This window comes from Eptatretus burgeri, chromosome 4 (genome assembly GCF_056783735.1).
Source record: "Eptatretus burgeri isolate ZD-2024b chromosome 4, Ebu_testis_v1, whole genome shotgun sequence".
NCBI classification, from domain to species: Eukaryota; Metazoa; Chordata; class Myxini; order Myxiniformes; family Myxinidae; genus Eptatretus; species Eptatretus burgeri.
Genome location: NC_140964.1, coordinates 57,854,072 through 57,881,188, shown reverse-complemented (window position 1 = coordinate 57,881,188; position 27,117 = coordinate 57,854,072). Strand labels below are relative to the sequence as shown.

The 27,117-nt window shown below is 40.5% G+C and overlaps 1 protein-coding gene and 1 pseudogene across 1 annotated transcript in view; one reads left to right on the top strand and one right to left on the bottom strand.

The window, feature by feature from the left end:
• LOC147028123 (transcription factor HES-4-like) overlaps positions 1-26,584 on the bottom strand; it is a 42,166-nt gene extending 15,582 nt beyond the window's left edge. Inside the window, exons 1-4 of the mRNA XM_085878220.1 lie at positions 26,370-26,584; positions 23,180-23,275; positions 20,863-20,950; positions 20,414-20,646 (exon numbers count right to left, since the gene is read on the bottom strand). Coding sequence (XP_085734346.1) covers positions 20,414-20,646; positions 20,863-20,950; positions 23,180-23,275; positions 26,370-26,453 — 501 coding nt within the window. The 5' untranslated portion in view covers positions 26,454-26,584. The remainder of the gene's footprint in view (positions 1-20,413; positions 20,647-20,862; positions 20,951-23,179; positions 23,276-26,369) is intronic.
• LOC147028124 (uncharacterized) lies at positions 68-1,565 on the top strand (annotated as a pseudogene).
• Positions 26,585-27,117: the final 533 nt, after the last annotated feature.

Genomic DNA, 27,117 nt, shown 5'->3' with positions numbered 1-27,117 from the left:
TTTATTTTTACGTTGAATATTTTTCAGATAATACCAAGTCTGTGATCATCAACATTTCCAGCAGTGGCAGTGGTGCCTGATGTCATTCGGAGCAGACGTCTACCCTATCTCACGAGACACCCTAGATGAAAGTTCATCGCGATGACGAGTCTACATAATATTATAATGGACTAGTAATACATGAGTGTCAAGCTATGTCTTCTACCGAAATTATGAACTGGGGACTCTGTTGTCTTTGTCAATCGGACAAAACTGAACAAGCCTTGCAAACACCTAAGGAGGAGGGACTTGTATCACTTGAGAGAAATCTCAAAGACTTCAAAGCTCTCAATGACAATAATCTTCCTTCTGGTATCAATGTCACGATTATTCAGTTGAATGATGGCTCAGGTATTGCAGCAACTCTTAAATCGCATAAGGCTTGGTATCACAAAACGTGCAGGAGTTATTGTAGTAGTTCTCGAGTCAAACGGGAGAGAGAGAGAAGATAGACAGAGAAGCTGGCTCTCAGAATAGTCCAAAAAAACTCAGGTCATCTGGGGAATTTCATCCTCGGGCCAATATCATGTGTTGTATAATCTGTGAGGGGGTGGGCCAGGCCACGCTCCACAAGGTAGTAACTGATGTCGTAGATGACAACCTAAAGAGTTGGGCAAAGACCACAAAAACTTTAATTTACTTGGCAGACTGGTTGCCGTAGCATCTGATGCGCATGCAGCTGATGCCTATTATCACCATCAGTGTTATGTACATTTGCGAGACTCCGCTTATGCTGCCGAGCGACGCGATTTGGTGGGTCCCGCACCTCCGCCATTCGATCCCATCATCTGCGCTCAAATTATAACCCTTATCGAACATTCGGACACCACCTTATTCAAGCTCTCAGAGCTACGCGAGATGTATCAAAAGGTTATGAGTGAGCAAGGTCACCCATGCAGAGATAAAAAAGAGCCACACTCAACTCGATTCAAGGATCACCTTCTCAACTTCCTACCTGAATGGGATGAGTTTTCCAAGGGGAATGAAGGCAGGAAGGATATTTACATATCTCACAAAATGAAGGTGGCTGATGAGCTTGCCAAGACATATAGGTCACAAATTGGTCAAGGGGATGCACTTATGTTCATGCGGGCTGCCGTGATGATGCACAAGTTTTGTCTACAGAGTCAAGAACCTTTCGATGGCTCCTTCCCCCCTAACTGCCTCACGGCTCGAGTAAATGAGGACATGAGGAGTTTCTTCAACACAGTGCTCCGGGGCCCATTGGCTCTTCATGGACGCGAGAAGATCGGTGGTGACTCCAATCATGACCCTGACATGCAATATTGCCTCGAATCGTTAAAATAAGGTCAGATTCGTGTTACTCAACCTCAGAAACTGATAAAATGATGTGCTGTTTGTATATATTGACATAAACAACTAAAATTACGTATATTGACCCCAAAATGACCTTTAGGGTGACCTTGAGGAGTGACCTTGACCTCAAATCATTGGAATTAGATCAGAATCAGATCCCCAGACCCTGAAAACCCCTAAAAAGTGGTATTATTCATGATTCTAGCCCTTTTGGATATTCAACTCGATTGACCTCTAACCCGAGTGGTGGCCATATTGGATTTGGCCAATATGGCGGCCCCAGGGCACGCCCACCTTGGCGCCCATCAAAAATCGAAAAAGTATGGTATGGGCGACATCTGGGCCAAAATTGGTGCTTTTGGAAGAGTGTGAACCAAAAAATTGCTAACAGCCCTGACTAGGAAGAATTTTGTTTCTATAACGTGCTGAGCAGACAGAAGCCCCGCCTCCAAGGGTGACGGCAGGTGAAGTCACGCCCCCAAGGCTGATGATTGATGAGCATGATGTGAGTTGGAGGAAGAGGACGGCGTGCAAACCAGCCCCGGAGAGGAAATGGTGGTTCGGTGTGACGTCGAAGAAGAAGAAGGGTTGGTTGCACAGTAATCGTGGGAGCGCACACATGAGGTCAGTGTGAAGAGGGGTTGAGTGCAGAGAAAAGGACGCGCGTGGTCGAGAGACAAGAACGTAGCTAGGAGATGACGTAAAAGATCAGGGCACGACAAAATGGCTTTCCTTTGATGCATGAATAAGACGGCACAATTATCGTATTCATGCTAAGGTGAATTGGCTCATGTGGTGAAGCAAGATACTGTCCTTTGGCTCTTGGTTGGGTCGTGAGGAACAGACATCTATGTAACCGAAGGGGACGGCAGCCATTCTGAAAAGCAGCGGGTCGGTGAGGACAATCGATGCACGAGAAAGCTGCACGGGGTCTCTGAGCCTTGGTGTTGAATCCCACTCACACATTGCCTGAAGTACATTACGTCCCGCTGCGAGAGAGAGCGGCTCAGCACCATTTTTGAGGGTGTGTTTGCATGTGCATAAGGAAGTGCCTCAATTCCACATTCCACAAAGACCATCCCTGGCACACAGCGAAGTGCCAGGATAAAGGAGGGATTTTTTTATATTATTATTCTGTTCCATTGTCTGTATTTAAGTCTGTGTGGAGGTGCCTCAATTAGATTTAGATTTAGTTTACCTCACATTTTTCTTTCATTGTTATAATTTTAATTATTGTCATATTTCATATATATATATATATATATATATATATATATATATATATATATATATATATATATATATATATATATATATATATATATATATATATATATATATATATATATATATATATATATATATATATATATATATATATATATATATATATATATATATATATATATATATATATATATATATATATATATATATATATATATATATATATATATATATATATATATATATATATATATATATATATATATATATATATATATATATATATATATATATATATATATATATATATATATATATATATATATATATATATATATATATATATATATATGTATATATATATATATATATATATATATATATATATATATATATATATATATATATATATATATATATATATATATATATATATATATATATATATATATATATATATATATATATATATATATAACTGGAAAATATGGGTGGTGGTGAACCCTCGTCAAGGTGAAGTCTTGGTCGACCCATGTGAGTTTGTCTATTAATTACGTATTGTTGAGCATAAATTGGACCGTGAGTACATCTATTAATTACTTATTATTGGACTTTGACTATGTCTATTAATTACGGACAATTGGAGTATATGTTTTCGACATGTAGACCTTTCGATCCTTTATATTAAGCCCTTTTACCCTTTGACTATTTTCCTTAGACCCTTTCCACCTTTCCACCCTTTAAACCGCATTGACCCCTAAGAGCAATTGACCCTATTAGATACTTTTAACCTTTTAGACTGCTTAATGCCCTTTTAGACCCTTTAGACCCCATAGACTCCTGAAGACCTTTACACCTTTACAACCCTGACCCTTATATGTTTCAGACATGTAGACCCATTCGACCCTCTTTGGAAACTTTAGACTCCTTAGACCTTTAAGATCCCTAAGACCCTTCAAGAAATCCAAGACCCTTTAGAACCCTTTAAGACCATTTAAGATGCCGAAAACCACAAAGACCATTAAGACCCCAAAGAGACCTAATAAACTTAAGACCTTTAATGCACCAAAAACTCTTAAAATACCCCTATGACCATTAAGGCCCTTTATACCTTAAGACCCTTAAAACCCCAAAGACACTTTCGACCCCTAAAGACCTTTTAAGACCCTTCAGATCCCTTAGATTCCTGAAGACATTTACATCCTTTAGACCACTCAAATCCCTTGATCCTTAGACTTTTAGACCCATTAGACCCTGGCTACTTTTGGAAAATATGCTTTAGATATTTTGACCCCTTAACACCCTCACAAACCTTTTGGACCACTTAGACCTCTGACATTTACACCCCTTAGACACATTTGAGATAGACCCTTTAGACATTTTTCCCATTAGACCCCTTTACATGCACACCACACAAACATCTAATCTTCTTGCAATATACAGACTATACTTTTTTCAGCAAGTAATGCGCAATCTCCAACAACAGGCTGGGTACTCAACACGGTGAAACATAATTTGCATTTTGGGTCACTGAATTGGTCCAACAAGCAAAACCTGGAAGCACATTGTTTATTTGGAGTTCACAAGTATCGTGCTATGTGTGACATCTTTCTTGTTACTTGCAAAATCGAAGATTTTTCAAGTATATTGGTCAGTCGATTTTGTTTGTCTGTCTTTGTCTGTTTGTCTGCTTATCGCCAACATGTCAAAATTTTAAAACGATCTTCAGGAAACTTTACCACATGGTAGAGTTTGTCATTAGAAAGAAGAATATTGTTTTTGAGGTAAAAAGGTCAACATAGGCCAAAGGTCAACAACTTAGGTGAGATTTCAAAAATCCTCAATTTTCATCTGATTGACTTGAAATTTGAAGAGGATGTATATTTCAGGTCACTAAATTCAACTTGCCAAATATTTGTGAGGTCAATGTCGACCAAAAGGTCAACATGGGTGAAAGGTCAACAACTCAGGTGGTATATCTAAAAATTGTATCATTAAATCAACTATTTTGAAAAGTTTGTTCATCCATTGCTTCGAATAGCCTTTTTCTAAGTGTGATTTCCACCGATATATACTTACGACATCACTCATCTGAAACTTTGGATTTCTCAGATTAATCTCCAATTCATATTCTAATTTTGTAAATGTTTCTGATGGTTTTGATTTTGTTGAAGAATTTGCCATATTGTTGTAATTATCCACATTGTCCTGAATTAAAGATAACCATTGTTGAGAACCGAGTTGAGTGAATTTTTTATTTTGTCTCTCTTTTAAAGTGCGATTGAATCACTCAATAACAACTGCTTTTCCTTCATTAAATGTGCTGTATCATGTAATACCGTTATCTTTAAGAAAATTCATAAATATTTTGTTGTAGAACGCTGTTTCCTCATCACTTCACAATTTATGAGGTTTCCGCTTGCTTTTATTAAATATATGTTGGAAGACTAACATTAGAGTATTTCCTCTTTAATTTTCAAAGGAACAACCCATGCATATCTACTCCTCAAATCAATAACGGTTAAAGCATATTTGTACCGCTTATCATTATTGAGTTCCATCAAGTCAGAGGACCAGATATAATCAACTTCTTTGGAATCAACCTTCCTTCTTTTAAACTTGGTGATTATTGGTTGATGTAATTAATCAGCTCATTGCTCTTCAATCTTAATGACAACTTCAAAGCTTAGTAGCTTTTATGATAACCAAGTCCAAGTCTCAATTTAGCACTTATCATCTTCTTCACGATGAACCTATCAACTTTTTCTCTCAAGGTTGGATTCTGTATCATAGATGAATTATACATCATGTCTCGATCCGCTTCGTGTTTTTCTTCCAACATCGTGCTATTTCCATAATCAATATCATGCTTCATACACACTTCATCAACCCTATTTACAAGTTTACACCAAGGTTAAGGATTGTTAGCCTCATCTAATTTTTTATCCAAGTTTGTTCGCAGACCACAGAAAGAATACCCTGGTAGATGTAATTTCCTCAGTATTTCAGTTGTAAATTTACTCCCCGATTCAAAACTTTTGTCTATCTCCTCCACGTTTTTGTTGGGAGATTAATTTACTCTTTTTTGAGCCACACACTGAACATATTCCTTTTTGTATAACTATTATTTTTACATTTAATAAATGAGATATTTTTAGTATTGGTTTTCTTTTTACATTTGAGACAATAACTCTTTCAATTATAAGAAAAATTCCTGGAGTGCGAAAAGCTTTTTAGTTTCCAATATATACATTTGAATCTTATTTTTTTTTAAAGATAGAATCCTTAGAAATGCCTTCACTCTCTCCTCCATTTATTTAAGAAATAAAAAGTAAAACTTTCACCAAAGTCCATAACACCAACATCATCAATAATATAATCTTTTCCTTCTTTCTCTTCTTTATCTCCACTTTCCCGTTTAAATCTACTGTCTGAAATTGATGTTAATACTCTTGACCCATATATTTTAATAGACTTGTTCATTCTTTCTTTACCTCCTCAATGCATTGAAATTTTTTTTCTATAATACCTCCAATCTTGTTTTTAATCTCACCGATTTCCATATTTTTATATTTATTCTTTCTCTCTCTCTCTCTCTCTCTCTCTCTCTCTCTCTCTCTCTCTCTCTCTCTCTCTCTCTCTCTCTCTCTCTCTCTCTCTCTCTCTCTCTCTCTCTCTCTATTTCTCTCTCTCTTTTCTCTCTCTTTCCTCTCTCTTTCCTCTCTCTTTCCTCTCTCTTTCCTCTCTCTTTCCTCTCTCTTTCCACTCTCTTTCCTCTCTCTTTCCTCTCTCTTTCCTCTCTCTTTCCTCTCTCTTTCCTCTCTCTTTCCTCTCTCTTTCCTCTCTCTTTCCTCTCTCTTTCCCTTTCCTCTCTCTTTCCCTTTCCTCTCTCTTTCCCTTTCCTCTCTCTTTCTCTTTCCTCTCTCTTTCCCTTTCCTCTCTCTTTCTCTTTCCTCTCTCTTTCTCTCTCTCTCTCTCCCTCTTTCCTCTCTCTCTCTCTCTCTTTCTCTCTCTCTCTCTCTCTCTCTCTCTCTCTCTCTCTCTCTCTCTCTCTCTCTCTCTCTCTCTCTTTCCTCTCTCTCTCTCTCTCTTTCCTCTCTCTCTCTCTCTCTCTCTCTCTCTCTCTCTCTCTCTCTCTCTCTCTCTCTCTCTCTCTCTCTCTCTCTCTCTCTCTCTCTCTCTCTCTCTCTCTCTCTCTCTCTCTCTCTCTCTCTCTCTCTCTCTCTCTCTCTCTCTCTCTCTCTCTCTCTCTCTCTCTCTCTCTCTCTCTCTCTCTCTCTCTCCAACTCCTTCCTCATCCCTTACTACCCTTGAACCATTTTCACCCCATAGAATATCATCCATATAGTCATCTTGATTTCTCAATATTCCTGTGTCCAAAATAAAAAAAATTTACAACTGGAAATCAATAAAGTTTCTTCGGAATTTCGAAAAGAGCTTTATATTTTATCAACTTTAAAACCTTTTCATTATTTAACATTTTAGTTAAATCCAAACTTGTTGGTTTATTATCAGCGTAAAAAACAATATTTTATTGAAAACCCCCCATTCTTATGTTGTAGAACATATTTATTAAAATAACGAATACCCTTTTCTTGTAAATATGCTTGAACACAGAAATGATAATTTATGCATCAGAAATATATGACAGATTAATATGATGACAGGTAATACCCCCCCCCCCATCTTCCTATGGTTAAATCAGTTTGTATTCCCCAACTTATTATGTAAATTCCTGTTCTTTGTGTTTTCATTAAATAAACTACAGCAAAGCTGTTCTTGATTTTAGCCTTATTAAATTATTTTATTTGTTGTTTGCTAATAGTGCTTCCACATATCTCATTATCGGCACCAAGAGGATAATATTCTTCCTGCCGAGACAGATTTAATTATTTCAGGTCTTCTAGGTTTATTTTAAATGACCAATTATACCCTAAATCATTCATATCATATCCCCAAGGTTCTATTCTCATAAAAACTCCATGTCCTTCTTTATAAAATTTAATTTCAATTGGAACTGTGAATTCTGTATGACATGGAGATGAAATCAACATTTCTATACCTTTGAAATATCATTCATGTACACAGCCATTTTATTGAAGGATATATATTGTGATAAATCACTTAATCTCACCAAGTCATTCGCATCTGTCGGGCTTGGATAATTTATTAATTTGTAAACATTTTTCATTTAAAATATTTTTTGTTATGCTGTGTTTCTGTCGTTAAGCCTGTGCCTTTGAGTAATAATTTGACAAATCAATGTCCAACTCTTGCGTTAAACCAAAGGTAGAACCATCTTTTCCCACGCCATTTGTATGAGATTAAAAATAACTTCCTAATTTTTTTTTGTTATTGTTGAGTTGAAATAACACATACAGACATAATTGACCACAACACTTGAAATTTAATTAATGGACTTGAAATGTTTGATAAACACCATTCTGTAATAATTTCATTACTTCAACAGGTGGTGGAAGACCACAACTCTAAAAATATTATTTGTCATGATTATTATAAATGCAAACCCAATGAGAACCATTCCCATTATTATCTTCAAAATTCATAATAATATTCTTTGAATATTTGGACAACTTTGTGAATTCAACTCTCATACAAATAACCACATTATCAATTTTTAATTGTTTGCAATATTTGGCAACTTCGATATTTGATGTTGTATTCTTTCCAAATTCTGCAAACCACTCAACAATGCTCATTTATTTATGAGAAAGATATAATCCATTACCCCTTTTAGTATATCTTACACCAGCTTGTGCAATAGAAGAAAGCATATCTCCAACTAACAAGATTGCTTTATCAGGTAGGCTTTCAAGTTTTTAAGCAAAATCTACAATTACACAACTTCCACTAATTTGTTTCTGCAACTCTTTGTTATGTCCTTCCAACTCCTTTTGAGCTTGTATTTGAGTCTTCCTTTAGTTGGCAGTCTTTACCGCTGCTGAAATACCACCCATCAATGTGCCCGCCGCACTTAAATCAGTAAATAAAGGAATTAGAAATGGAAGAAATCCTCCACTCATCTCTCTTATTGAATATTTCTTCAACATCGGTTTTGATATTTTAATTTTTTATTGTTCAAGATTTTCACCTGTTCTCTTGTGAGAAAAACATCAATTCTTACAGCTCCTTTTCTCTGAATTGTATTTACGTTAGTCATGTAAGGCTTTTAATTTTTAACACAACATGATAGTTTATTAAGATTTATTTGATTAACATATATCCCAGTTGGCACTTCACTACTCATTTATTTATCAAAAAATTACGTGAGACTAATCGTAACACCATTATCTGTATTAATCTGAAATTATGTTTCTTCAAAAAGCAAACAACATGAATCAACTTCTTCACTCTCTCCTCTTTCAATGTTGAGGGAAGAATCCACTCTATTAGACTTCATAGTTTCCTTTTGAGTGCTCAGGTCAATCGCATAGATTGTATGTAGGCTTTTAAACGTAACCATAACCAAAATGGGTTCATTTCCATTGCTTTCACACACCTTTTGATGAGACTTGTAAGCTTCAGCATAATCATTTTTATCCCAATCCATTTCCAATCTGTTTCATGAATAGAATGTTCCATCCAGAGAAACCCAAAGTTGTTTCACCTTGGCATTATCACTCAACACATTATTCTAATCAGTAGCAGTATCTTCATCTTGTTTCTTAAAAATGAGCCATAGGTATTGTGGCTTTCCTTCGAGAACACCCAAATTTCATGTGTTAGTGGTTTTGTTTAGTTTCACGTGTTGACATCTTCTTTTAAAGTATGATACATTTAGTGGTTTCTTTAAGTTAAGTCTTCCATTCAACATCTCTTCTGTTTTAAGATTAGGAGTATATTCACTCATATACCAACTCATTTAATCAATAACAAATTTATTCTGAGCACCAAAAATATTAGCAACACCAAAAGGCAATCTATTTTAATTATCATTCCTTTGAAGTTGAACTCTAATTTAAGTCCACACAGAACTTTATCATAATCACAAAATCCAAATATACCTTTAAGAGGAACTGCCACGGTAAAACTATTACCTTATTTTGTATCATTATACATTGTCTTTCTTTGACTATAACCAGGGTCTGTGTTTGCTCCTGTTGCCATATCAGGAATAAAACCTTCGACAGCCCCCTTACCTATTCTATCACAAAATGAATATAGTGTAAATTTCATCACTTCAGATGCAGCAGAGACAAAATCAACTGCTTCAACTTCTTGTGTCCCAATATACAAACAAACATTATCAAACATTTTCCAGAAGAAATCATTTATGAGTGTAGCGTATGTATTATTCCCAGCCTTCGTGAATGTAAATTTACACAACAAGAAACTATCGGCTTGACTCAAATAAGTTTGTTGATTATTTATTTCAAAACTTTTTGTTCCATTTGTATTCCAGTCTGTTCCTGTTATAGCATTTGCCTTGAAGTAGTCTTCTTTTTTAGTGGAGTTTGCGATGATAATGGTATCATCCAAGTCATAGATACTATCAATTGCTTCCATACTTGTATTTTTTTCTTTTGTATACATTATCGAGGCTTATATGAGAGCTAACACACAATGCACAGCAAGGGGGCATGAGTGCAGAGGGGTGGGAGAGGGAAGGACAAAACAGTGGGGAACAGAGAAATTAGGAGAACTGTGGAAGAGAGAGGGATGGGGGTGGGGAACATGGGGTATACAAGATGGACATTACAGGGACTTTCAGGAAGGAAAGCAGGGAATTTGAAAGAGGTGAGCTTGGGGTGGATTAACAGGGGTAGAAAAGATCGAGGTTTTGGATAGGGAAAGATAAGAGGTGGTGGTGAACAGCTGTTTTGAAGGCCTGGAGAGAAGAATGGGATTGTAGAGTGTGTGGGAGTTTATTCTAAAGGTGGGGAAAAAGAGGAATGAAAGAGTGAAGGTGAGCAGTGATTCGTGATTTTGGTAGTTTTACTAGAAGGGCGTTGTTGGCAGACCTTGAGTGCCCTGTTGAAATATGGTGGGGACAAACATATTGCAGACAGAGCAGGGGGGGCGAGACCGGAGAGGAGACAGTACACCACAGAAAGACCACCGTCCTGCCTTCGGTGAAAGTGAGGTTCCCAAAGACTCAGCTTCATCGCGGGAGATACTAATGATCCTTAATGCCTGCTTTTCCACAGCATGAAGCCGAGAAAGGCGAGAGGCAGGAGCACCAGCCCAAAAATTTATTTAGTTGAAAGAAAAAGACGTTAAAACTTTTGAAACCCTGATCCAAATATTTGAATTATTTTCTGTCCTTCTTGGGCAGACAACCAAATTTTGCCTTTCTTAATTTCTTTTATTGCTTGCCATTTATGGGATTCCTTTTGGGCATCTTTAATACTATTTATAGCACCTGCTACATTTCTCATGGCAGAATCGGTTGTATTCTAATCTGAAGAGGAGATATGGTGAGAATATTGTATTGCTATCTTTGGATATGGGCAGCTTCATACTAGAGATAACTACTGGTGATGTTTATAAGGATATGAAAGAAGAAGATATTTATGATACAAATAATTATGGTCCTAATAACCTGCTCTTTTCGAATAAGAATAAAAAGGTTATTGGTAAATTTAAAGATGAATTAGGCAAAAGGATACTAAGTTAATTTGTGGGTGTTAGATCAAAGGCATACGCATATAAATACTTAACTAGAGGGTTAAATGAATTCAAATGTGAAAAGAAACTTTAAGGTCTAAAGAAAAGTTTATTGAAAGAGATGATGAACTTTCAAGATTACCTTGAACGTACATGGAAGAGAAAGGATGTTTACAGAGAGATTAATCTTATTCGAAATTATAAACATGAAATATTCGCAGAGACTGTTAGTAAGAAAGCTCAAACAGCATTTGATGATAAAGTGATGGAATATAATGAGTGATGGATTATATACATTACTTTATGGGTTTAAAGGGATATAAATGAATGTATTAATATAAATTAAATAAGGGGTCTTTCCTTATCCTTTTCTTTGACATTCTATAAGATATTAAAAAAATTCTTCTCAAGTCAAAGAGTTTAAAATTAACAAATTTTCTGCATAATTTCTTCTCAATGCAAGAGTTAAAATAATGGTGTATCTCTTGTGAATCTTCAATGTATCTTCTGTGAAAAATTTCATCTCAAGCCAAAGAGTTAAACATTGGTAATATTTCTTTGAACAATTTCATCTCTTGCTAAGAGTTTAACTGGCTTTCTTCTGTGGTGTCCATTGCTTGTGGAGGTCATTAGCATTACAATCCACCTCGTCTATGAGTGGAATATGAGTAGTAGTATCAAAATGATGTGTTCCTCAGGAGGTGCTCAGGCAAGAGCTTTAAGAGAGGTATGCCATTTTTCATCTCTGCTCAACAAAGATACTTAAACCAAGAACCTAGTTCAGGTAATACTCAATGGTAATGTTTTGTAAGAAAATTATGTTATTCCCATAAATAAAACATCAACAAATATTTATAGGATCTCTATTTGACAACTAAATTTGGTTAAAGAAATTATAATATGAAAGAAAGGCGAAGCCACAGCCACCCCGGCAGGGGAGTAGTGTCAAATGGGAGGTTTTTGACAAAGTAATGTGTTCCAGTTTGAAAAGGAGAAATATGAGTGAGCACATGCGAGCAAATATTGCGACTGAGAAATGGGACATATTACTGCATCAAACCCTCCCTTTGGCACTACTCAAATAAAACGGAAGGAAATTAGTAATCCATCAATATAGTGCAATATAAGGGATTTGAACCTGGCTACATGCTGAGATGGATATGCCAAAAAGGATTAAATTAAATGAGAGAATAGCGGTATTCACAGTTGTCATTTTTATGCATTAACAGAGGTTTATTTTTAGATTTTTCAACATGAATTAAAATTCTAGAAGTCAGTGCAGGAGTTGTTAAAGATGACATCACATTTTATGACACTAAAATATCTCTACACCATCAAGTACCAACACATAGTCTGATCTCCCATTGCAAGTTCACCTTGAAGGCCATCATGATGGTTACAGACTAGAAATTGTCTTTATGTTAAGCAAGGTAGTCAACTTTATATCTAAATCAAACTGGGAATTTTCTAAGGGTGCTGGGTGAAATTATACCGTTGCAAAACATGGCATGTAATTATATTGTATATGCAACATATGCATTGCATATGGAAGAGCAGCTTTAACAAAGCCAATGAATATTTCCAATCTGCTTTTTTTCATGATCAATCATTATATATTTGGATTCAATGCCTTTGGAGAATTAAATCTGTACTCATGAACCACTTACTCCCTTGCAGTCTTTGTACCATTAAGCCATCCTATCATGTAAAATACGAGACTCGGTGGCATAATAGTTAGACGTTAGAGTGTCCACTTTGAGTCAGGGAGGTCGATGGTTCAAACCCTGGCCGAGTCATACCAAAGACTTAAAAAAATGGTGTCTGCTGCTTCCACGCTTGACATTCAGCATTTAAAGGGATACAGCACAGACGAACAATGCTGGAAAGGCAATGACAAACCACCAAGTATAACCCTTGCCAAGAAACTGCTTTGGCAGCACTAATGCTCTATAAAGGGTATGGTACAGGTAGTGGACCAAAAAAATCGGAAACACTAACAGAATGTCACTCAGTATGGTGTTGGGCCACCATGGACATCCAGGATGGGATTGATACAACGTGGCATGAAGTCAACAAGGGTCTGAAAATGTTCTGCAGAAATGTAGAACGATTCCTCCACAAAGAAGTTCTCCAATTCACGTCAGTTTGATGGAGGTGGAAACCGCTGTTTGTGATGCCTCTCCAGACAATCATATAAATTCTCTATGGGATTGAGGTCCAGAGATTGGGAGGGCCATGCAAGATGGGTAACTTCTTGCTTGTGCTCCTCAAACTATCAATGTGACAACAAGTGCCCTGTGAACTGGAGCATTGTCATCCTGAAAAGCACCCCTCCCAGCAGGGAAGAAATGCTCCATAATGGGGTGCAGATGATCATTCAAGATGGTAGTGAAGCACACTTCATCAATCCTGCCTTCTAACGAAATGAGTTGACCCAGATCATTGCAGGAAAATGTGCCCCACAGCATTATGGAATCACCAGAATATTTTCCTGTTGGAATCAAAGACTCGGGGCTGTAGAGCTCCCTGGGGTGTCCCCGCATGTGCGGATGTCCATTCGTCGAGAACACGGTGAAGGACGACTCATCCAACCATATCACGTTCCTTCACTGCTCAGTATTAAATTACCTATGCTATGCTCCTTGCACCAATGGACCCACAAACAGGAATTGCCAGTTGTTATGAGCGATTTGTGCATAGCATATGGTATGGCAGTGATCTTCATTATTCTTGAGAAGGGGGCCACTTTTGCCAAAAAGACATTAGTCTGAGAGCCATCAGACTGCCTCCAAAATGGCTGCTATTAGGCCCCGCCTCCACATACCTTTTTTTGTTGTTGTGGTTACTGGGCTGCAAGCATAATTGTTTGCATACTGACATCGACTGATGCAGTGATGTTACTTTTACGCTTTGCAATGGAACACTCATTTGAAACTATTGGGTCAATTTGATAGTATTTATGGTGGATTATGATGGCATGTTTTCAGATTTGTGTATTATCGGCCACGTGTCAGGGGCAGCACTTCAGGCCACCAGAGGCTGTCAGTGGCTCGTGGGCCATGCACTGAAGAACAGGGTGCTATGGTGTCCCGCCCTGTGAAGTTCCCTTATGACTGTTTTTGATGACACAGAATGCTCACGATCCACATTGACCACCGCACACAGTTTGTCTGCCATTGTTCTCTTATTTCACCTCACAGTCTTGACTAATGCACGTGCATCACACTGTCAATTATGCACTTCCGCCCACTGTTGCCCTTCGATGATATCTTTTCTTCTTTTTTCCCAGGCTGACATCACCTTTGAGAAAGTTACTCGTGCCACGTTAACAATTTCCACCACCTCTGACATTAAAGTGCTTGTCAAACGTGCATCAACAATTACACCCCATTCTAAGTCACTGAGGTCTCCTCTTGCTGCCATGCTGGCTCTTAATATCATACTTGATCCAAAGTCCGCTTATATATATACACGACAAGATGACTTCCAGGTAGAGATTTTCATATTTCACTCACCAGTTATGTTCGTTTGGTGACCCCAAAATTTGTATATGTATTGTACAGCCAGTGTACCCTGGTATTTCCATTTTTTGTCCTCTATCTCTATATTGTTACCTTGGTCACGTCGGCCAATGAGTCTAGATAAACCAAGCCAGATCGAAGGCCTAATCACATCTTTATCTCGCTCAATTTGGTGGCTTAGCGTGGTTTGTCACACTCGATGGGGGCAGAGGTTTGCTCTCAAGCGCTAATCGTGCTGCCAAATCTGTCCTTTATAGCACTTATTGCGATTGTGATAACTCAAAAACAAATGAGACCTAGTTCATTCATGTCTACATTCAGGAAAAGAGGGAGGGAGAACAGGGAACACACAAACACTTCAGATACAAACTTAATTACCTTTGCTGAAACACATGCCCTGGGTTTCGTACAGACAGAAGAGCCTTACGTAAGCTAATTCTTAACATGCCCTCAAGCAGGTCAGGTCAGGTCAGATTAGATCTGTGACTTGCTACAAGTACCATGTAAACATGTACTAACCTGTTTCATGGTCGGGTTGTCGGTGACTAAACCGTCTTCCCAACCAGGTTTCTTGGTGAGGAGGGTGTATGATATGGACACCCAACAGGATTAAAAACAAAACCTGTCAAAGGGTGGAGGAGCTCCTTGTGAGCCAACGGCCATCCATATCGAGTGCCCAACTGTGTCTGCGGACGTCCTCCTCCAGTTGGGTTACTTTGTATGAGGAGGATGATGTCACGATTTGCACTATGGCCACCGTAAAACACTTCATCCCTCAAAATATACCAAAAGCAAAAAGAAACCTGAAAACGCACTCTGTGGGAGTATCTCTTGTACAGCTGCCCTTTACAGGGCAGCTCACCAGATAACGGGATTGGGGCAAAGCCTTCGGGACCCCCAATCTTTGATGAAAGGAGGGAAACCACAGGGTAAGCTTCCAGGGTCAGATTGCGGCAGTTGTGCTGAGGTAGTGCTGAGGTGTCAACCACCAGACTGCAGTCTCTTTGGGTTAACCGGAGGCGGTCCCTTCAGGTGGGTGCCTCAAATGTCCTATCCCTAAGAGAGGATGATCACCTGTCTCTGTTATCATCTGAGCTCAAGGGTTTGGACATCGGGATTGGAGCACTCTCTGAGGTTTGGAGACCGGATTACGGTGAGATCATGGCGGGTGGTTACACCTACTATTGGTCTGGTCGCTCTGATGGTTACCATGCCCAAGGAGTTGCTGTAGCTGTGTCCAATATGCTGACTCCAATGATAATTGAGGTAACACCGGTCAATGAGTGTATTATGAGACTAAGGATTCGTCACTCCTTGGGTGTCATTCCTCTGGTCTCTGTATATGCTCCGACTGAGGAGAGTCATCTCATCGTGAAGGATGCATTATATATGCCACGCGCAAGTCTGTGGTTGATCAGTGCCCCAGGCGAGATACTCTTCTAGTCTTGGGGGATTTCAATGCATCAATTGGAACTGATAGGGATGGTTAAGAGACATGTGTTGGTCCCCATGGGTCTGTGAATCAGAATAGTACTAAGTTCTTTGACTTTGCAAGAAGTCATGGAATTAGGGTGGGTGGTTCATGGTTTCATCGCCCACAGGCTCATCGCTGCACTTGGTATTCCAATGCTGGTGGTGTGGCAAAGGAGATTGATCATGTGCTCGTTGATGGTCACTGGAGGATAATCCATAACTGCAGGGTCCACCAGAGTGCTCATCTCCTCAATACTGACCACCGGCTTGTTGTAGCAACTCTTAAGTTGCACCTTGAATCCAGGAGAATGGTACCATCTCAGCCTAGGCAAGATGTTGGCAAGCTCAATGATGATAGGGTAGCTGAGGAGTTTCTAAACAGGCTGAGTGAGGATTCGGGGGGGCCGGGTTGCTTTGGGGAAACCTGAAGACTTGTGGAATGCCTTCAAGACCACCATCCTTGATGTTGCCAGTGGATGTCTTGGAACTCACCATAGGGTGAAGAAGAATTTTGTCTCTCATGGGACACTGAATACCATTGACCAGAGTTGCAGGGCCAGGCTGAATAGCATCGCTGAGCTATTCAGATTGCTGAGGCATAAAACTGAATATGCACTCAGGGTGGACATGGAGGCCTATGTGCAAGGAATCTGTGAGCGGGTGGAGCATCACCTGTGGTCAAGTGATTCTCATGCTGCTTACAGGGGAAGTCACGCATTGCGTTCCTCCAAGCCTGACCCTCAGTGTATTGCAGTTCGAGCAGAGGGTGGTGGGATCTTGACAGAGGAGTTCGGAGTGAAGGCCTACTGAGCCAGTTAATTTGAGTGGCTGCACCAGACTGATCCACCAGCTGTTGAGTTGGATGTCAGGGGTGTTGCTATCCCTATTGCTGACCCTCCAATCAACTGCGGTCCACCTTCGTCTGAGGAAACACAGACTGCGGTGAACCAGTTGAAATGGGGTAATGCTGCTGGGATTTGTGGCATCCATGCTGAACTTCTCAAGGCTGGTGGAAATGCTGTACTCTTGTTATTGCATGCAGTTCTGTGCTCTGCCTAGAGCTGCTCAGTTGGGCATCATCCCAACTGACTGCAAGATGGGCCTTCTTCCTCTCTGGAAAGGGAAGGGTGATCACCAAGACTGCAACAACTACCGAGGGGTGACGCTGCTCTCAGTGCTGGGCACGGTCTTTGCTCGGATAATTATTGATGGGGTTCGCCACCATCTGCTTGAGCACAAGCATCCATTGCAGTCAGGCTTCACACCAAAGAGGTCAACGATTGACCGTATCCTTGCTCTTCAGGTCCTCACCGAATGCAGACGAGAGTTTTGGCAGGGGCTGCTTGCAGCCAATGTTGATCTCTGTAAAGCGTTTGATTCAGTGAATCAGGATGCCCTCTGGAATCTTCTTGGTCTTCGTTGGGTGCCACCAAAACTGATCAATGTGATGTCTGAACTATACTCTGTTACTGAGAGTGCTGTAAGATGTGGTGATATCATCTCTGACTTATTTCCCGTTGTTACTGCAGATTGTCAGGGGTGTGGACTGGCCCCCACACTTTTCAGCACTTGTAAGGACTGGCTTATGGGGAGTATGTTGGAGAGATCGAGTTGTGGTGCATCATTTGGGAATTTCAAGATCTCTGACCTTGGTTTCGCAGATGATGCAGTCATCTTTGTGGAGACTCTGGATATCCTTTTGGGTACCCTCGAGGTGCTGAATGATGAGTCTGAGCCGCTGGTAATATGGGTTTCCTGGGTGAAAACGAATATCCAGGCTTTCAATGACATCTTGGATGCTGCCATCCTGTCTGTACCTGTTTGTGGCGAGGATGTTGAGGTCACGGAGAGATTGACTTTCCTTGGAAGTGATATTCATGTCTCTGCTGGCTGTGAGTCAGAGGTCAACAGACGTCTGGGTTTGACTTGGGGATTAATGGATTCACTGGATCATGGGGTGTGGCACTGCCAGTACCTGTGCGGGAGGACGAAAGTCCGAGTCTTCAGGTCCTCGGTGCTTCCAGTCTTGCTCTATGGATGTGAGACTTGGACTCTGACCAGGATCTGAGACGGAGATTTAATTCCTTTGGTACCAGGTCTCTTTGGAGAATCCTGGGCTGTTGCTGGTCAGACTTTGTGTCCAACGAGCAGTTGCTGAGAGGGACTGAAATTTGTTACCTGCATAGTCCGTGAGCGTCAGCTGCGGCTGTCTGGACATATGGCTCATTTTCCTGATGCTGATCCTGCTCACCAGATTCTCTCAGTGAGGAAGCCTCATGAGTGGAGGAGGCCAATGTGCTGACCACATGCCTCGTGGTTGCAGCAGATTAATCAACATCTCAAGGGGATGGGGATGGGCCAGGCATCTGCCTGGGGGATGGCCAGACAGAGGCCCTTGGAGTCGCGGCAGGAAGTGGACGCAGTGATGCGCTGCTCTGGTGCATGCTCCCATACCTGACCTGACTTGACCTCAAGCACACCACGGTGATGGACCAGGAGAAGGCCAAGACAGAAATATCACAGATGGGCCATGCAGGCAATGTTAGGTTCTTCATAGAGTCAATGACTCTGCAGTCTGGTCGGGGGTTCAGCACACACCACACTGATGGAGGCCCCCTTTTCTCGTGCAGGTGAGAGGTGATAAAAAAACAAGTGATCAGGCAGGTCCCACAGCTTGGCTCTCTGTGCCGCTCATACTGGACTGGATTCTCACTGGACTGCGATAAGACCTCTGGACAACCTAACTGGGACAACCGGACTGGGAACTTGACCTCTTCTGGACTCCAGCCCCCACCATGGGTGGGTGCATGGGCCATATATGGGCACCCCAGACTCCACATCTTGTGACATCGTCCCACGCTGTATGCCTCACAATGATTGGTGGTTTGACCGTAAATGTCAGGGAAATCTCTCCCCTAAGTTTTTCAACTCTTTCTGAATGTTCAAGGCTTATTCATTTGCATCAAAACTAGTGCCTCCTCCGTGTTGTAAGGCCAGGTTCCTTTATGAAGCACATGTAAGACAGGTTACAATAGATAGAACATCAAAAAGGGTTTCAGCATAGAAGCGGTTTTAATCACAAACATTACGGAAGGAAGACAAAAGCTCTACACAAATATCAACGCATAAATCCTTTATCACAATTAAATTATCTCACTCTTACCTCAAAACAAAATCATGTGAAATACAATGCCAGTTTTTTGTTTTTCTTTAACAGGATCCAAGGCTCATACATTCGAGTATCATGTGTCGGAGAGGCGACCTGTCCAGGATCCTGCCAACTAGCCAAGGAAAACCCATTTCAGCAGCCCTATACATCACAAGACATGAAAGGAGTGGTTCTTCCTCTTTCTTTCTTCTTAAGCTCATAGTGGAGCTGCCATACACAAATGGACATACAAACGAATACACAAGACACAACACAGGACTCTGACAAGACGAGCACAGCCACTGCATTTTACTTGAAGGGAGTGCCATCACTTCCCAGGGTACTCCAGGTACCAGCAACACCACAACAATGGCACCACCTTTCTCACAGCACTCAACAGGGCATTTCCTAAGGAGAAATTCCCTTCTCCCCTTGGATACCAACCGATGGGGATTGTCCATGCTCTTATCCTTTTAAATGCTGAACATCAAGCAAGAAAGCAGAAAGTACCATTTTTTAAGTCTTTGGTATGACTCGGCTCTGGTTTCAAGCATCAAACTTCCAGACTCAGAGCGGATGCTCTAACATTTACACCACAGAGTCTGGGACAAAAAAAAATAAGTTAAAAACCCCTTCTCAGGTTCAAATAAGGTGTATCAGATGTTGGATGTTGTTTTTTCATGGCCACAATTATTCCCACCTATCCGCGGGGTCAGCCGAGGAAGGTTGGGACCAAGTCTTTCATGAACCTTCTGGCCTGGCCTGACATGTGACTGAGGAGGTTCCAGCAGGAATTTGGAATTTGGTCAGGGTGCCGGCGATAGCTCGCCCACTCTGTGTAAAGGACACCATGGGATAGCTATCTCATAGCTATCTCGGATAGTCTGTAAAATCATGTTGTAACAACTCCTCCATATTGTCAGCATGAGTATGTTTACGTTGGTCATGCATGGATGATGTAAATCAGCAAAGTGAGGCATTCACGATGAACAATACTTTTAAGTGTTTCCATTGCATTTCCATCAACCTTTTATTTCCAGTAAGGAAGTGCGAGGCTTGCCTTGAGCTTTGCCAGAGGGCTTTCTTTTGATGGGGGATTGACAACTTCTGAATAGTTATCCAAAGGTCGTTGCGCTGGCAGGCCGGAAACACAGTCAGCCAGGTGTGCAAGTAGGCGAGTTCTCACGGGTAGGGCCACTTCTTCACAATTGGCCACAAAGCGACCCACTTCAGCTGCACAGGCACTATATCCGGCACGGTAGTGGCCGATGTTGGCCGGTTCAGAAAGTGTTGCTGTGAAAAGGTATTCAAAGAGTTCAGTTTCAGAGCTGATGCCACAAGTTGAATTTTTGATGCCACAATGATATTGCTGATAATTTTTGCTTTGACATTGCTTAGTCATCAGCATTAGTATATGTTCTCACTAGTTGTGAATCTAAGGTTTAACTTTTATTTCCAAATGCAACAATGAGATGATGAAGTTCTCATCAAAACTACATTTCTGCTTACGGTTGATGTGTGTGCACTGAATGCTCTGTAAGTGCTTTACGGTCATTTCCAGAATGTCTGCTTTCTCTAGCTTTGAGTGCCCGGATGTCTGAAGGAGAGGTTTGGGGGAGGAGGGGCATGGGAGGCAGTAGGAAGGAGGGAAATAAATACATTTCAAGAAAATGTGATTCATCATCGAAATCTCACCAAACATGGATCGAACAGAACTGTCTGAACACTTACAGACACATAATTGTCTGTATGAAGCAAGTCGTTGGTCCCTATAAACAAGAACCATGAAAGAGAATATATAATCTGCCCAAAGGCCAACAATTTTAAATGAACAAAAGAAAAGAAAAATGAAAGGAATCTTTAAGATACATTTTTCAGATGAAACAGCTGGATTTATGTTAAATGTGAAAAGCTGTTCCAGGTCCCACGTTTCTGCAGAGCACACATGGTCTGTCAGTATCCTTATTAAACTCCCTATTCAGGCTCACTGTTCACCTCTACTCATTTGTTCCTCTTTTCTCTCACCTGTGTAACCAACTTAACTTACTTACCAACTTAACAATAACTCGAGAACGGAAGAAGCTACCAATGTCAAATTACACCACGTGATTCAGGAGGGTGATGGCGAGCGCTGATTAGATTTTGGTCAAAATCGGTCAAAGGTCAAGGTCACAGTGAGGTCAAACATAATTCCGTAAATTAATGTGGAGAAATGGAGTATTTTTGCTTCGGTCGACGTTACGAGTTCGTTTTAACTTCGATTTTAATTTTGTCTTCGGTTTTTGGGATCGCTTAGGACACTTAAAACTTGGTTGTCGAAATTCTGGTAAAAATCAGATGTTTTGGAGACGTTTTAAGATTGTATAAAAAATATTTCACTCGCCGCATCACAGCTCGTCACGTGGTGCAGCGCGCTCGAGCAGAGGCGTCGTTGATCACGTAAAGGCTTTCCGTGTGCGCGTTGATGGTGTTTTCGATAAAGATGGTGTTTGAAAGTGATGTTTTATCCCGATAAAGGTGATCGTCGCATGCCTGACACGCTAAGCGTCGGATTATGTAAAGATTGTTGGTGGATGGCCGAATATTACGGTTTTGTGACTTTGATAAAATAATATTAAATAATTGCGTGGAGAAATGGAGATTTTTGCTTCGGTCGACGTTACGATTTTTGATGCTTTGGTACAGAATCATCGTAGAAACTTCTGGTTTGCGTCGCTACCTTCTTTAGAGACAGCTTTTATGAGACAAGGTCAGAGGTCAAGTTGATGATTTCGTAAGTACCAGTCTATGACTGCTTGTTTGTTTGTCTGTCTGTCTGTCAGCAACTTTACAGCAAAACGGCTTTAGCAAACACTATCAAATTTAATCCATAGGTGGGCAATGAACCTTGGACGACCCCATTAACTTTTGGGCCCAATTGGCTTAAAGGTCAAGGTCACGAAAAGATCAAAATAGTTTTTTGCTCATAACTTCGTCAAAAATGATTTGATTTACTTCAAACTAAGTTTATAGTGAACTGTAATCTATTTGTCACTTATAATCCTACCCATTCCTGTAGTGAAAAATGCAGATTTGAAGATCGGTAGGGTCCGAAGACTTTATGCCTTAAATGGGCAGGATTTGTTGTGTCTGGCACCACTTGTTACTACTATTATTATTATTATTATTATTATTATTATTATTATTATTATTATTATTATTACAGAACCTTAAAGGTACCCACCAAGTGGGCGTTTATCGTTTTAGCTTTATTATTCCAGGTGAAACCAAACATACGACCTCTGAGCTATGGCCTGTGGTTATACTTTAACAGGTGTAATTCCCTGACTAACGAACTGACTGAATACTCGACAAACCTTTCCGTTTGGCAAAACTCTAGGACCACATGAGAATGAAGGGATCAAAGGGTGGAGGGAGATCCTTGTGAGCCAACTCTGTCTGCGGACGTCCTCCTGCAGTTGGGTTACTTTATTTTAGGAGGTTGGTGGCAGAATTTGCATTCTGGCCACCATAAAACCCTTCACTCCACAAAACGCACAAAAAACGCAAAGAGAACTGAAAGCCCACTCCGTGGGAGTGCCTCTTGTGCAGCTGCCCATCGCAGGGCAGCTCACCGGATGACGGGATTGGGGCAAAACCTTTGGGGCCCCCACTCTTTGACAGGAGGAAAAACACGAGTAAACCTTCCCAGGTTGGATTGCGGTAGTGTGTGTCAGGGTGTTGCTGAGGTGTCATCCACCAAGTGGACGCAGCGACGCACCGCTCTGGCGCATGCTCCCATACCTGACCTGACCTGACATGATAACAACAGGTTCACTTCACTCACGTCTTTCTTGAGTGCGTCCAGCATGAGGGCCTTGAGCTGGTTGAGGCTGTCGTTTATTCTTGCTCGTCTCCTCTTCTCCATTATGGGCTTGCTGGTCTACGGGTAGAGAGGGGAAAGGTTGCATGGAAAGGGGGGGGGGGTATAAAATATATAGGAATTGCACTTCGAAATTTATAATCTCCTTGGTAACTCACACATCCAGACAGAGTTATTACCCTCGTCAAAGGACAAATGCTTGGGACCATTTGTCTGTCTGTTTGTTTATTTGTTTTCTCTGCAACCGCTTGTCAGATCGAGACGAATTTTTCACCATACAGTAGGTGCGACTACTCATATTGAGTGTTGTAATGATAAATATGACATAGGTCACGTGGTGTGGCAGCCATGTTGGAAAAACAGAAAAACTTTGGACCTCTATCTCTGAAACCGCACCAAGAAAAAAATTGAAACTTGGCACATGGCAAGTACTCCTCGTGGGGAAATGAGTGTGATTTTTAAATTATGTCAAAGGTGGCTTCATTATGAAGTCATAATTGCATATGTAGAATGCTCCAACTGATCAGAGTGAAAATTTTGAGGGTCATCTTGGGATAAAATGGTCCACAGAAGAAAAAACAATTGATGACGTCATTGGTCACGCGATTCGACAGCCATATTGTTTTTTTGTTTTTTTAAACTACAAAAATCTTCTTCTCAGAAGTGGCTGAACAGATTAAGGCAAAACTTTACACATATGACTGCCTACCCATGAGGAGCAAAAGTTTCACACATATGATGTCATAGGTCACATGGTTTGGCAGCCATAGTGGATTTACCCTAAAACCGATAAAACAATCTTCTCCAGAATGGCTGGACAAATCGAAGGGAAACTTCACACAAATGTTCCCCAAGCCATGGGTGTATAAGTTTGTTAAGGAATAATTGATAGGTCACATGGTTTGGCAGCCATATTGGATTGAAGAAAAAAATTAAATATAGTTTTTTCTGGAACCGCTTTTCTCTGAAACTCCAGATTTATGATCTAGAAGTGATGAGTGATAAATGTTTTAAATTTCAACTTGATCGGACGCATTGTCTGGCAGCCAGAATTATTTAATTGTATGATGTGGTTTGTTTTTTGTTTGTTTGTTTTTTGAATAAGGCTCACTTGGCTGTGCCTGGATGGGTTTGAGGGTAAAGGAGTAGCAGCTGAAATGCAAATCCTATCCAGGTTCCTCCTGATGACTTTATCTTTGCTCTTTGCTTGTTTGAGTTCCTTCTGATGACTCCAATGCAGGACTGTACCTATTTGGTGTTCCATTTGATATGAACTAAATTTATTTTAATCCTATTCTAAATTCAATTGAGTAATGCATAATAATAATCATAATAAAAAACGTCATGGGTCAGGGTCAGTTGTCCAAGCAAAGTGGAGTTGCATCAAAGCGGGACGTCTTGGTATCCGGTCATTACTGCCAACAGTTATAAAGTGGCAGTTCTAATTATGTCCCTTATTAATTATGTAACACACCAGTACACAAACGCAACACAAAATCCACCACACGAAAGAAGTCCTGGTGAGGATCTGCAATCTCTGATTACTCTTTTTCTTTTTTCTATATTCGGAGGAATTGCTTAAATATCCTGTCTTCTCTTCTCCAGAGTGGCCTGTACATAAATTAAATGTTTCCTCCCCTTCTCTCACTTTCTCCTATTTTCTTGTTAATTAAATCCCTTGCTCACGTCCAACTGTGATCCATTGCCCATCTGTCATCATCATCATCATCATCATCATCATCATCATCATCATCATCTACCATACATATTTTATGCAGAGCATCGATTCTGCCTTTCAAAATGACTCGACTACAATTCTGGATGGGTCGTCACTCCGGTTCAGGATCAATTTGTAATTTATTATCGGTGTCGGTGAACCCCAACAGCTCACCTACTCTTTGCGAAAGACAGCGGAGGATCTTTAACGTCCAGCAACTAATGTCGGCAGGTGGGACACCCAATTTAACGTCCATCCGAGGGACGGCGCACACATTGAAGAATCATCCCACCTGTGAAACACCAGGACGACAGTTTATGGCTGGGCCAAGATTCTATCCCAGGCTCGACAGCTAAGAGGACAGTGTGCGTACCTCTGGAGTCACGACCATCATGCCAGCCCACCCCTCTGTCACCCAATCATATTATCATGATACATTACTCTCGATATTGTATAACAGAATATTAAAAAAAAAACAAATACAAAGAAGCAAAACTTTCATTTTTCACAGCTTGATCTTTAATATGGTGCCGACACTTATTACAATGTCCACTCCACCATCATAGGTCGTGAATGTCGAAACAGAGTTATATGCAAAAGGTGGGGGTGAAGGAATGTAGTATGGGTGGTGGAAGCGGTGAGAGTAGTTGTCCATGTGTCAAAAGAAACAACTTTCTAACACATAACCAGCACCATAGGCGCAGAGGAATAACTACATGGATTGGTTTATCATCCCTGGAGGAAAAAAAAAACATTAAAATATTATTTGAATGATTAGGTAACCATCTAATGAATATATAATAATTTACGGTTAAAGGGGAGATGTCTTGGACACTCCCCTCCCATATCCGCTCAGCGATGAATAAACATTGCTGTTCACTCATGAACATTAAATATGCATAAATAAGGTACCAAAGGCACCTCTAACAGTAACATACACACCTTTGATTGGTTTGTTCCTGGATTCAAATTCTCCTTGCGACTGATTCAGACTATAAGAAGTCTGGTGCAGCATCATTGGAGGAACTGCATTATGAAGCACATCTCAATCATAAGGGACATTATTAGGATGGCTGCAATATGGACATTGGTCTTGGAGGCAGTATTTTGGACTTTTTTGGGTCTTGGGACCTCGACAAATATCAAACCAAGTGGTTGACTACCTTTTCTCATTAAAAGATTCCCTATTTGTGACTGGTGACCCCATTAAGTTACATGAGCTCAGATAAGATCTACATGTACCCTTAATAGATTTTCATACTTTCAAATCTTCAAGAGAATAACTATTGTATTTACGATTCACCGCAATGTACCAGTGTGTATGATGAATATTTAAATGTAAAGCACGGAGGTTATTGTCATTCGCAGTCTCACGATATGCAGCTTCACAGCAATAGTGAAAGACAAACACAAAACGATGGCTTCCTCCGATCTCACCTTTCGTAGTTCCATGGACATTTTGACTTTTTCGTTCTCTTCCCTGTTGGTCATGCAGTTATCTCCATGCACTGTGGGAGTCATCAGGCACACGTCTGAACGTCCAGCAGGATTCACGAATTAAATGTGCTTCCAGTCTGAGCACTCCAGTACTCATCACAACCACCCATACCCCTAATCCTTAACCCCCTCCCCCATTCATTACAACCCTCTCTCTCTTTCATTCCATTACCGCCTCCTTCCACAGTCACAATCAGAACGTCAAACTCCATGAGCAAAACACCCTTCCCTACATGCAGCACCAAAGCCCCTCATCCCTTCCTTTTCTGAAAATTCCTCTGCACTCCCTCCCCCCAGCCAGTTTATGAGCCCTCCACCCTCCCGACACCATCCACCACCTCCTAAGCCATCTTTTCCCACCCAAGAAGAGATACCCCATCCAGTGAAGCAGTGCCTATGTTAACAAGGATACAAGGATTGCCAGCATGATCCAAGCCTGTCGTATTACCATGATGACGAACAATGATGAGGAAATTGATAAAACTGATGTTAGGATGGAATTATACATATCCATGAACATGAGTTCAGTGTCAGCTAGCTTATGTGCCCCTTAGTGAAACAATATGTCCACATTCTATACAGTTTTGAGATGAGGCAGCTTACATTTTTCCATGCTCACTCCTACCCCCTCCATTTGTTTATAATGTGTATCCATTTTGGAATGTCCGTGAACTTTTCTTCAACAGAC